The sequence below is a fragment of the Poecilia formosa genome, unplaced genomic scaffold (assembly GCF_000485575.1).
Source record: "Poecilia formosa unplaced genomic scaffold, Poecilia_formosa-5.1.2 Scaffold260, whole genome shotgun sequence".
Lineage (NCBI taxonomy): Eukaryota > Metazoa > Chordata > Actinopteri > Cyprinodontiformes > Poeciliidae > Poecilia > Poecilia formosa.
Window position 1 is genome coordinate 447,584 of NW_006800199.1, and position 12,868 is coordinate 460,451.

The 12,868-nt window shown below is 39.0% G+C and overlaps 1 protein-coding gene across 2 annotated transcripts in view; it reads left to right on the plus strand.

The window, feature by feature from the left end:
• Positions 1–12,868, plus strand: part of srgap3 (SLIT-ROBO Rho GTPase activating protein 3) — a 59,012-nt gene that overhangs the window by 22,464 nt on the left and 23,680 nt on the right. For both annotated transcript variants that reach the window (XM_007570408.2, XM_007570410.2), the window contains exons 3-4: positions 6,445–6,607; positions 10,691–10,753. In XM_007570408.2, the coding sequence (XP_007570470.1) occupies positions 6,445–6,607; positions 10,691–10,753 (226 nt within the window). The remainder of the gene's footprint in view (positions 1–6,444; positions 6,608–10,690; positions 10,754–12,868) is intronic.

Genomic DNA, 12,868 nt, shown 5'->3' on the forward strand with positions numbered 1-12,868 from the left:
GTTTCACCTTGTGTGGACTCTCGATGCTTGCAATCAGCTGTGACACACCCTTTGCTGTGGTTTTCTTTCTACTTAGGAGTAGTTAGGATAATCACAAGCCCAGACTTGAAAACCACTTGTGTTTGTCCAATCAGAACTGGCAGAAAACCCAAAACAAGCCGTATGTATCATCGGAAAGAAATGCAAAGCCTTAAATTCTGACATTTTAATTTTCAGAGTTTTGCTTTGAATTTACTGCTTTTTAATAAAGCTTTATCTCCGTCTCCATGTACATTAACGGGAAAATTGTTTTGGCCACAGCCTTCCTCGTACAGTGGCTGTCATTACATCCTATTTTATGCGTGTAGCTGTGTTTTTATGCTCAGTAATTAAATGTTTTTAAGGGGACAAAACAATAAAACAGCACAGCGGAGTCATCCCAACCAGGATGGACTTGCGTATGTCCTGGATCCAGGCCTACAGTGTGTTGGCTGAAGCCTTTCCCCTGCTGATTCATTAGCAAGCTGTAGCTTCTTGTGATTTACAGCTACTGCAGTCATAGCCACACCGCAGCAAAACCAGCCAGGAATCATTTTGCTCTATCCCACTTAGCCTCACTTGCAACAATGAAACCTAATACTTCAGGAGAACGTGCGGCCCTGTGCGACGGTTTTTGTTTTCTATAGCTGAATCCATAGTTTTCAGTGTGTAAACAAGGCAGAGTTGTGAAAATGCAGCACGTGATATGCCTTCAAAAATAAAATAAAAAACTCGGTGCACAAGTCTGATTATGTTGTTGGTTTTCCCTAATTTGCAAAGAGTTATAAATATACATTTAAGGTTCATATACCTACATAAAGTTAGTTCTTCAAGGATTTTGACCACTCTTTTGGTAGAACTAGTAGAATTCATTTAAACTGGTGGCTCCAAAGTAAACCCAAATATGTCAAAGATGTTTTGTTTAACTGTTGATGCAGATGATGAAGTTGAAGAACTTGGGAGCAGTGACATCTTTCTTCATTATTTCACCCACTGGTAGATGGAAAGACTAAGCATAATCCTACCAACACCATGTTTAACAGTTTGCACAATGTTCTTGTGTCTTAAAGTCTCTTCTTGACTTTTTTGAACACAGTTCTTGTGATTGTGGTCAGGTCGCTCAATGCTTGTCTCATGTAACCCTAAACTTTTCTGCAGAAGTCTTTTAGTTTTGCTATGTAGGAAGGTACACAGTTCAATCAAGCATGAAGAGGAAGTTTTTGGAGAAGGGCCTGGGCGAACCACCTTTCTGACGCCCTCCTCCCCGGAAAGGGAAATTTGGGCACAATTAGGGGCTCTAATTGACAATGATCCAAAACATGTAAACATTTTGGAGCAGAAAAAGCAGGAAAAAAGTAAACTAACCTTGTTGAAACTTTGCAGACTATGATTAAAAGCTATGTCCTAACTCTGCCTATTCTTCTGATGAGAGTGGGCACCTATCCACCTATTCCAGAAGGTTGTTAATGGCTACAAATGCATAAGAGACACTCAGTTGAATACCTTTAGGGGTATAGCTATATATTTTAGCATATATGTATGCATGCGAAATCGAGACTGCTCAATAAATCCAAATTGTTCACCCAGTGCTTGTTTCACAAAAATATTAAACATCCAAATTACTACCCAGAAAATTAAGGCTTCAATAGCATAATTAAAAGCACCAGTTTAATGTGGCTTTCATGTCTGTGATGATAAGTGAATAAAAACTTATATTGAATTTTTGGCTTTTGGTTGTTTCTTTTCTGGTATGTGGTCCTTTTCCCACCGAATTGATGTTTCTCTGTACGTCGTATTTACCAGGAAATGGTTTGAAGAGCTTCATGGAGCTGTTATCCCCGTTAGTTACGCTGTAACATTGTAGAATGACGTTTGCTGCTGTTGGATGGTGCTTCAAACACCAACACTGAGCTGCTTGTACAGCTTTATACCCACTGAGTGCAACTATGTTCTTGAAGTACGTCTCCTTTCTGGTGGCCTGCAGGGCAGAGGGTAAGAGGTTGAGCTATATCTCACCAGGCTTTGTTTGTTTGAACAGAGGAGCCGGTGCTCGATCGGCTCTTGTCAGGTTGACGAGCCCAGCTGGCAGATGTCAGCTCACAGACGATGAATAGATCAGCTGGTTTGCAGAGCTTGTTTTGTGCTTTTTTGTATCTTTTCAAATCCCCATCTCGTCTTCACCGATGGTGCCCTGCTTTGGCCTGCATGTCTGTACAGCTGTGCGATGTCAAATCATGAAACTCTTAATAGAAAAGACTGAAATGGTGACTGGTGTGTCAATGTAGAATAACAAAGAACGCATAAAATGGAGCCAAAGTGAACTTTATTCCCAAAGCTCGAGCATGTGCCTCCTCCTTGTCTTTTGAAGCTATTTGTCTCTTTTTCTCCCTTTTTCTTTGACTGTTTTATGGAGAAGTGGAAGCGAGGCAGTGTGGAAGAGATTAAAGGCTGCACAGAGCGGAGTCCTGAGTTGATAAATACAGACTTCCTTCTGGAAATCCTGGCTCAGACGCATCACAGGCTCTGAGGGACTGGATGGTGGAATTCAGTACAATTATAAGTAAAGCAATGACCCTGTTTTATGACTCTCACTGATGTTGGTTGCGTGCAGTATGAGGGAAAACTTCTGTTTTGTTTATCATTGTGTGGAGGGATTATTGGAATGTGTTTCAACTTTAGAGTTTAGTCCTCATCCAGAAAATGTAAGCATTTATGAATCGTTCTATGTTGATCAAAGTATTATTGCTTTGTCACATAGAGTTTCATGGCTTGGCGATTTGTGACATTGTCAAACTGAATGGTTTTGTGTCAGATGTTTAAAGCTTGGCATATTGTTTTAAAAACCTAACTCTGCTTTACACATGTTTTCCCCTGGACTGAGGAACACAGCAAACATTTCTAATGTTCTCTGCTAAATCTGCGAACCCTTCACAGCTCAGCTGTATCAGATAAAATCCCAGCCCTGTTTAGTCCGCTTTAATCGACCTCTAGTTTGTTTGCCTAGAAAGCCCGTTCGTTTGGGGAGGTGTGAGCACCAAAACGGTGAACTTTGGTCCGCCTAAAAAGCTATGTCTCTGTTGGGTTGAAGTGAACTCTGGCTCACTTCAACCAGAGTTGAATGCTCGTGTGAATGCCAGGCGGACCGGAGAGCGCTCCAAAAACAGGAAGTGACTACAGTGCAGGGTTTCTGGATAAATACAACCAAAACATGTGTCTAGCACTAAGAGGAGAAATAGATTGTGGTCTTTTACCAAAGATAGTAGAGAAATCCTACAACCACTAAAATCTGATGCCACTTCATTTTGGTTTAGATTTGTAGAAGAAGGAAGTTGCGCTCCTTGTCTTTTTTTTTTTTTTTGCGGTTTTCATGTTTTCTCCAGTGGGTCTTCGTGCAGCGCCTTCACAGACAAGGAGGTAAACAGGTTTTTCAAAGGCTTTGGCTCGTTTGACACAGTGCAGTGGGAAAGTGAACAGCAGCAGCTGAAAATGTAACAAATGTTGTAATTTTGGTCCCCAATTGAACTGAGTTTCCCAGACTATGAGGTGTGAAAACTCCCCAAGTTACTCGTTACATGACAAAATGGGAAAAAGTTCAAGGGATATAAATAGTTTTGCAAGACACTGTGGTCAATTACCATTGGGTGAGAACGATGCAGTGGAAGCAAAAAGACTGTGTGTAACTTCCTTTTTCACCCCAAACTTTAACGGAAACCTTTCAGCTCAGCGTTTGGCCTTTTCTACTTGTTAGTGATATATCTTGGTTATCAGAGGGCGCCATGCAATCTGCAGGTCCTTTGTAGGAAGATGGAGGGAAGCACAAAGAAAATAATTTGTGGTGCAGGTTGTCTTTTGTGATTGACAGTCCCCTGAAGACATAGAAACTGGTCTGTGTCAGTGCCATAAAACAAGCCAAAGAGCTACAATTAGTACAGTGTTAACAGACTCGGCTCCCAGAGACGCTGCTGGTGAAGCACTCCGGCCTAATTAACGGCCCTCTGCTCCTCGTTTCTGTGAAATGAGGGCAGCAGCGAGGGAACAACAGATTTTGTGTCCTCTGTTTCTTTCAAGTCTTCACAGCTTTTGTCCTCCATATGAAGCATTTGCACTCTTCACATTTCAGGGTTTCTCATTCCTCAACTTTATTCTCATTCAACCACCACATTGAATATGTTTCTGTTTTTATACTCACTTGTCTTTTTCTTTGTTTGTTTTTACTAAGTATTAATAGGCACATCATTAAAGACACACATAGTGTCTTTGAAATATTGGATAAGTGGTTTGTAAATGCTAGATAAATACCGTTATATATTATTTACATAACTTTACCATAGATGTTTGATAAAAGAGCAGCATCCTAAAGGATAAATCAATGCCTCTTTTAGAGACAACCTGCACTTAGTGTAAAGGAAAACTTGTATTGAACAGCTAATAAGCTCATGATGGTACTTTAATTGATACACACATCTTCTTGTGTTTTTAAGAGATTGAAGCAGGAGGAGCAACAACAAACTAGAACATTTCTGAAGAAGTGTAAAGGCACACTTTAGGGCCTGCCAAAGTGTGCCCATCAGTTGGAACCCAGCTTTCTGATGCTAAAAATTAGCATCAATGCTAAAGTAAGCTACAATGTACTCAATAGCATGTGGAGAGTCACAAGCATGTTGAGTAATATGGATTTACTCCATGCAGTATGTTAAAATTAGCACATTAGATAAAATTAGCCAAAATGCTAATGGTAGCCTAAATACTTCCAGTGGCATGTGGAATATCGCTAGCATGTTGTCTTACATTGACTTCCTCCATTCAGTGTGCTAAACATGGCTAATGAATACAAAAAAAGCTAAAAAGCTTATTTTATGGAAAAGGCTACTGTTAGTGGGGAGAAGTTCACTGCTGTTTGTGTTAATGTTAAAGCATTGCCTTCTGATTTTTACTTTAAAAAAAGTAAAAGTCAGATGTTTACTGATTTTTTCTGGTTCAGCATCTCTCTGGTTCATCATCTCCTAGCAACCTATTCACAACAAATATTGTTATTGTTAAAAACCCCCATAAGATTTCTTCTGCTCTTTTGAAATACTACTAATATTATATTACCTAACAAGAACTGTGCAGTTGGTAAATTTTGCAAAAGTAAAAATCAAATGTTTACTTCCTGGCACTTAGTTACCAGAAAATGCGCTCGTCTCTTAGCAACAGATTAACAACAAATATTATTTTTCAAAAAACATAACATTTCTTCTGATCTTCTACTAATTTTGCAGGAAAGTGAAAAGTTTTTTTTTTTTTGTCATTGTTGGTAATTATAAAACAGATATTCAACACAAAAGTAAAAATCTGATTTATACTTCGTGGCAGTTCATTACTAGAAAATGCGCTCGTCTCTTAGCAACAGATTAACAACAAATATTGCTATTGTTCAAAAAACATAAGATTTCTTCTGGTCTTTTGAAATACCAGCTGTCTTCTACTACTTAACAAGAACTGTGCAGTTGCTGAATTTTGCAGAAAAGTTAAAATGTTTTTTTTGTTGTTTTTTTTTTGTCATTGGTCGCAAATATATTATAAAACAGACATTCAACACAATTGTAGGTTCAATTAATTGTGAAAATTAAGTATAAATATATGCATGTGGCTTTTAACGATATGGCAAAAATAGACCTAGGATTCTACCCATCATGCATTGCTATTATCCATATGTGTGGTATCACTGAGGCCACAACAACAGCATCTGTTTTTAAACGATTCAGCTGTCTAAGAGCTCAAAACCACTTAATGAAAATGTAAAATCGCCAAAAAGAAAAACCCTGATCTGTGTTTTCTGTGTGATGTGTGATGTGTGTGATCTGTGTGATGATATGGTTTTTGTATCTTTGCTCACTTAGGTATAAAAATGAACCCACTATATTTGCCACTTATCAGCTTCATTCAATGTGATCAGCATCATGAAAGCTCTCTGCAGAGGATGCCTTTGATGTTGGTGGTGCTTATCCGTTTCTCGTCACAGTAAAACCCAATTCCCCACCCAGTCCTGGTTCTCTTCCTCCTTCACTCTCATTTCCCCCCTGCTCTGTTTTGTCTGTGCCCCTCCCCCAGTGTTGTTTGATTGATTAAGACCCCTATGTGGATGAGACAGGTCTGAATTGGTCACGTGTTTGCATCTGTGTGGATAGATATAAATGCACCTTGCTCCCTCTATTTGAAACCACCCAAGGCAAACTGATTATGCAGCAATAATGCTCTTGACTCTCTGGATTATTACGGTCACCAGCATTAAAAATGTATCCTTTGCTTACCATGATGCAGTTTGTTGAAAAGGGAAAACATTCCTTAAAGTTGAGGTTATCCCACTAAGGTTCACTTAGTCGCTCCGGGTTTCATTCTTATGGATACGCTGACACCCGTGTATTGCTGTTGTTATCACTCCAGGAAAGACCAGCACTTGCTGTCCTCCGTAAACTGCTGGTATCTGTTGCTGAACCAGACAAGGCGCGAGAGCCGAGACCATGCCACCCTGAGCGACATCTACACCAACAACGTCATCGTGCGCTTGGCTCAGATCAGCGAGGACGTCATCCGCCTGTTCAAGAAGGTCAGTGAAACCGTCACCTCATTGATCTTAGTGTGCTGCAAGGGCACAAACATGTTTGACTACAAAAGAAGACATGAAGCACAGCTAGTTAACTTTGAGCATTTGCTTTTAGAAACTGTTGTCCTCAATGTCATGCTGTTCATGTGCCTATTATTTGAATATTCTACACACAGATGCTGGCTCATGTGTAGCTGAGTGAGTTTTTGTGACACTTAAACCCATTTGCAGACATTTAAAGTGTGTACTGTAAAATTTGTTTTTGTCTGGTTTTGTTGATGTATGTTTGGCTTTGGAGACTGACAGTGAACATGTCCAGTGTTTGTAACCTACCTGATGTTTTCATGGTCTATATAGAGCCTTAAAAGCCGTTTAGGGATACAAAAAAAAGTTCTTCCTTATCATCATAAGCTCTACGTCCCCTCTGAGTGTGAGCAACATCTGGCTGACCGTCAGCACATAGCAGGAATAACTTGAGTCTTATCCAAACACCAGAATGATGTTTTCACCTTGCGGGCTTTCCTGTAGGTTAAAACTCAGATATGTGTGTCGACACCTTTCCAGACCTGAAAAGGAAGAAAAACCAAACCAGGTGTAGACATCTGTTTCCACATATGAGAGGGTGAATGGGTGGCTCGGCTGCAGCTATAGTTGGCAGATATATTACACAAAAATAAATAACTTTAAACAAACATTTAGTTTTCATTGCCATTAACCATTTTGGTCCCAAACTGGGTACTAAGGTTAATGACCCTGGAAACTGTTCACACAACAGTCCTTTGTCTTTCTTTCTTTCTTTTTTTTTTTTTTGTTTAACTACAGGCTTATTGCAAAATAGACTTGGGATTTTCTTTTTAAAAATCTACTTATAATATTCTGGAAATATCCAGCAAAACAGTTCTTTAGAGAACTGTTTTAAAAATAAGTTTTACTTTTATTTATGTTTTTTATGGAGACTAGTCATGACGTTCCTGATGCAGAAAATCAACCCCACAGTATGATGCTGCCACCACTACTCTTCACTGTAGGGACGGTGTTAGCCAGGTGATTAGCAGTGCCTGTCAGGTTAATAAAGCTTTGAGTTTAGGCCAAATAATTACATTCTGGTTTTATTCAAACTAAAAGAACAGTTTGGTTATGAAAAACATTTTTATGATGTGTTTAAGGTGAACAGTAAATCGTTTTTGCCAAGTAAACAAAATCTGCATTTTTAAATCAGCAAGATCGCACAGCTTTACTGTACAAAAATCACAGAGAAAAACTAATTTTTTCTCTGTGAAAAGAACTGTTTTTCCACAATGTATAATTAAGCAATAAAAGATTGTTTAAATATATTTTAAACAATTAAAATAATTGTTTAAAAAACAAATAATTGACTATATTGAGTTTAGGAAATGTGTTTTTCTTATAACTGAAAGTTTTTGATTTTACTGTTTTTCTGCTTGTTATTTTCTGATTCTGTCCATGAAGATAAACCACTCTGAAAACATTTTGTTATACATAAACATTAATAATTGTCGCCTTGAAACACAATCGTAAACTAGCCTGTAGTCATTAAAAAAAGAAATAAAGAAATAAAGAAAGAAATAAGGAAAGAAGGAAAGAAAGAAAGAAAGAAAGAAAGAAAGAAAGAAAGAAAGAAAGAAGGAAAGAAAGAAAGAAAGAAAGAAAGAAAGAAGGAAATAAAGAAGGAAAGAAAGGATTTTCTGACTTTTTGTAGATGATTGACTCCAGTTGTTGCAACCTGGTATCCACTTTTTAATCAGTTGCCTTATTTTACTGTCACTAGTTCAGTTTGTAATTATCCAAAACCCTAGTTTGAATCAGATTAAATCTTACGGGGAATTCACAGAGGTGTTTTTAATTTTCTAATTTTATTGGCTAACTGTGCCTTTGATCACAGTTGTGAAGGCTTTATGTCGCACCTGTTTGCTTCTTTTGTCTCACTTACAAAAATTTAAAAGATAATACAATGTGAAGCTTCTGTGCAGCTACACGTCAGATTACGCCTCTAATAAAAAATATGCGTTTGCAGGTTATTACATCCCACCTGTCGCGGCTCTAAGTGTGTGTTGCATCATGGTTGTTGGCTTGCAGCGTGAACCCTCCCTGCTCATAAACCTCTGCAGTGCATGCTGCAGTCTGTCCCAGCTCAGAGCCATTGATGCATACAGATGCTGCTCACCAGCTGCTCGCGCCCTCAGAGGATGCATCATGTTTATCGAGTTCAGAAAAGCTTACTTGAACACAGCTTAATGCTTGCACTCCAGATACATTGCCCAATTCTGCAACCACTGTTTTTTTTTTTGTTTTTTTTTTACACAAATTTCATGTGCACGTTAAAATAAGGATCTTGCTAATTTCAGACCTAGCAGCTTCAGTTGTTTCCAAGCCAGGTGTGAACAACTTTCACCTTCTTTTGAATGTATCTCTCTGGTTGTGGTTTGGGCAGGTATTACTCATCTGTTTTTACAACAGATTCCTGTTTCCCTTGTGTAAAAATTAAAAAGCATTGCTCAGTGAATGCATTTAGTCATGGCTTTGACTGCTGAAAATGGTTTTGCGGTTATGCTTTAAAATTATTTATGGAATTTGAAAGATTTCTTAACATAACATAACAAAGTAATTTTGTATTTTATTGTTCAGTATAAATTTTGTTTGCAGAGGTGGAAATGAGTCCTCTAATACAATTATAATTCATCTAAAGAAAGATTTAGTGTGCAAAGCAATGGAGGTTTGGTGGTGAGAAGAGGTTGGGGGAAAAAGTGGGCAACAATTTGTAATTTGTATACAAATGCCTTCTGATTACTCATAAATTAATGCTTATAAATAAAGTACATGGACAAGTATGATTTATGTTCTTTCCTTTGGTTGTTTTTATCTGTGGTCTCCACTGTATGTGTTTTAAAATATACTTCATGTAAAAAAATAAAATAAAAAAGTTGGTTATTAAACAGTGCCAAATAAGAGAGCTAATTTACATCACATCAGAACAAGCTGATTTTCTTGATATGTTTGGAGAGGCGATGCTTTCGTCAGGTCTGACAGTCACACTGATCTGTCCTGCTGTTTGTGCATTTTCACACGTCAAATAAAGGCTTTCCATTGCTCCTACACAAACTATTACTATTTTCAATGTGACAGGTAAATCTCCCACCAAGCAAGCTAGCAGGAGAGCGCTAAACTTGCTGTGTGGTTTGATTGCTAGCACGTCAATGTGGATGAGTGTCAAAAGTTATGACCACTGTTATTTTTAAGAGTTTGTGTTTGGGTGTTTTTAAAGGGGATTTAGACATTTGGATGGTCAGTAAAGCTCTCCTCCTCCTCCTCCTCCTGCTCTTCGTCCTCCGCCTCCTCCTCCTCTTTCTCCTCCTCCTCTTTGCATTGAGTTCAGTGTAGGGTCTGCAGTCAGACCGTCCTGCAAACTGACTGCAAAGACTATTCCAGCTTCGCCTGCAATAGTCTCTGATCTTGCTTTCATCTTGTTCCATTTCTGTTTTCCTCTAAGAAACAGAGGAAAACAAACTTTGATGGGATCTTAGCAACACAATGTGAGCTCCGTGATGAGGATGTTTTTCTATCAGTTCAGTCCCATGTTATATATTCGCACAAACGTTGGATTTTGCGACATGCTATGCAGATTTGAGCTGCCTCATAAGCTGCTATTATCAGTTCTGTACTTGATTCTTCAGTTTTCAACATGAGTTAAGAGAGTCAGGCTTTTAAATTGCAGTAAGAACAATCACACTAATGGTGCCTATGATCACATAACCCAACATCGTGTCCCTTTTAGGCCACTAAAGTGCTTCCTAATAAAGTCAGGATGATACTTGTTCTGGTCCCGTTTCAAGATGTGAATGGTTGTCGACTTGCCTGCGGATCAAGGCCGCAGTTTTTTAAGGAGAATCTGAGCTGAGTCATTGCTCAAGTGAATTATTGTTGACTTCTCTGATCTAGCTACAGACATTAAACCTGCTGTAGTGAATGCCGTTTGACTCGCCGAAGTCATACCTTTGAGACAGTCGAGTGTGCTTGTTCCATCAGGTCACGACTGACAAACCTTTTTCCCGTCTTGTTGTTTTCCAGAGCAAAGAAATTGGGATCCAGATGCACGAGGAGCTGGTGAAGGTGACAAATGAACTTTACACTGTGAGTAATAGACTGCATCTCCCTCAGATTGATCTCTCACACCTCATCTCATCGCCGTACCAGGGCGCAGTTTTTCATCCTCACTTGATCTTTCTGACGTCTTGTCCTATTTTCCATTTTATTTTTTTCATTTTTACTTCTGTACTTTATATTTCTGTGCATTATTGAGGGCTCCGCCGATCATGCTATTGCTCTTGTTGCCTTTTAGAAAATCCTTTAACTAAAAAGCAAACACATGCTTTGCTGTAAGAATGCTAACTTTGTTGAAAACTTTCTGCCTTTTGTCTTGATTATAGTTGCAGAAGTTGTTGTAGGTCATTGATTTTTAAGCAAATTGATTATTAAACTTTGATATAGCAAGGAAGTTTTTCCTTCCATTTTGTTTCACTAAAATCTCTTCTGTATTGGATTTGTACAACTGAGTTGATGAGAAGAAGTCCGGTTGCCTTCAATTTAAACGGTTAAGATTTCCATTTCCTGGATGACTAAGAACATACACCAACAGAACGAGCTGATGATGAACGACGATGACGAAGAGCAGCAGAGGGATCAGGTAGTTGTGAATGACTTAAAGGAACATGTGGCACAGTTTGTGAGCTGTAATCACATCCACATCTGGATGGACCATGAGCTCATACCAACTTCAGGATGCTGGGCTGAAGAAACACCTTCATGAAGTCACAGGTCGCGTGCTGCCACACCATTTGCTATCTTGTCGTCTATCTAAAGCCCATTTATGTGGGTCTAAATGTGAAGAAAGTTAATGGATTTTGTGAAATACTACCTCCTCTTATTGACATCATATGTGTTGCTTGTATCATAGCAATGTCAATAACAAGGAGCTGCTTGGATGCAATGTTATGTAGTCTGATATTTCACAATAAAACTCCGGTCGTCTATAAATGCTTGCCCTGTTGGATGGACTCTCACTGTCCATACAAATCTTGGTGATCACAATGAGCAGAGAGGACATTTTAGAACATTAACATGGTAGTATAGCAATATTTGCAATGCCTTGTCTTCCTAAAATCACCTAACTGCAGTACCAGATGTGTTAGATCCTCTCACTGGATCTAAGGGGATGAATCCACACCATAATCCACTCTGCACCATACTTGCTACGAGACTTGCTGCAATGCAGTCAGACAAGTTTCCCTTCTCCTCCCAACTGCACATTTCAGTCTCATCTTGGATTGCCAGATGGAGAGACATGATTCAACACTGCAGATAACTTGTCTCCACTGCTATGGAGTTCAACTGTGACCTGCTTTACACCACTGCATTCAACGCTTTACGTTGCACTTGATGTTGTAAGTTTGGATGCAGCTATGTGGCCATAGAACCCGAATCTCTGTGCACACCGTTCTTAAACTGATTTAAAGCTCATACAAAGCATTAGAGGTTTGTGTCTTTTAACTTTCATACATTTCTCAATCTCTTCACACTGATACCTTAGCATCTGCTGACCCTGCTCTGTGGTTTTCCACGACCTTTCACTTTGAGTGTGATCTGCGGTTGGAAATTTAATTGCACTGGTGGCATCCTCGCATGGTATCACACTTGAATTTACTGGATTCGCTGAGCTCACAAGTAATTTACCTGAGATTTTCCAAATCCAGCATGCTCCATGTCAGACAAAATGCACAAAAGAAGAAAATTGCTGCAATAAATTCAGCTTTCTGTTATCTTGTGACTTCTGTCAGCTATGAAAGCCTAGATGAACAGTCAATATGATCATGCAGATAATAGTTCCAGAAACTTCTAGCGCCTTTTGTGCTTCTTCTCGCTCAGTGGTTCCCAATCACTGATCCATCTTTTGATTCAGGTGTTTTCAGGGAGAGAAGAAAAACATATGCAGGTTCTTGAGGTCTGACTCTGGACACCTTATGTTATAATTGTCTCCTTGCAGTGGTGATTAGCAGGTTTCAGCAGCACTGATGGCATGGAGAGAAGGTCATGCAGTTATTTCAATCAGGTGTGCTGGAGCAGAGACACATCTAACACATACAGAACAGGCCTGGGAATCACGGTAGTGTTGTTAGAATAGCATGTGAGAGCTTTTGTATGGTTTACCAGTCAATTTAAAGATGCATCTTTGTATTTTGCCCTTCTTCC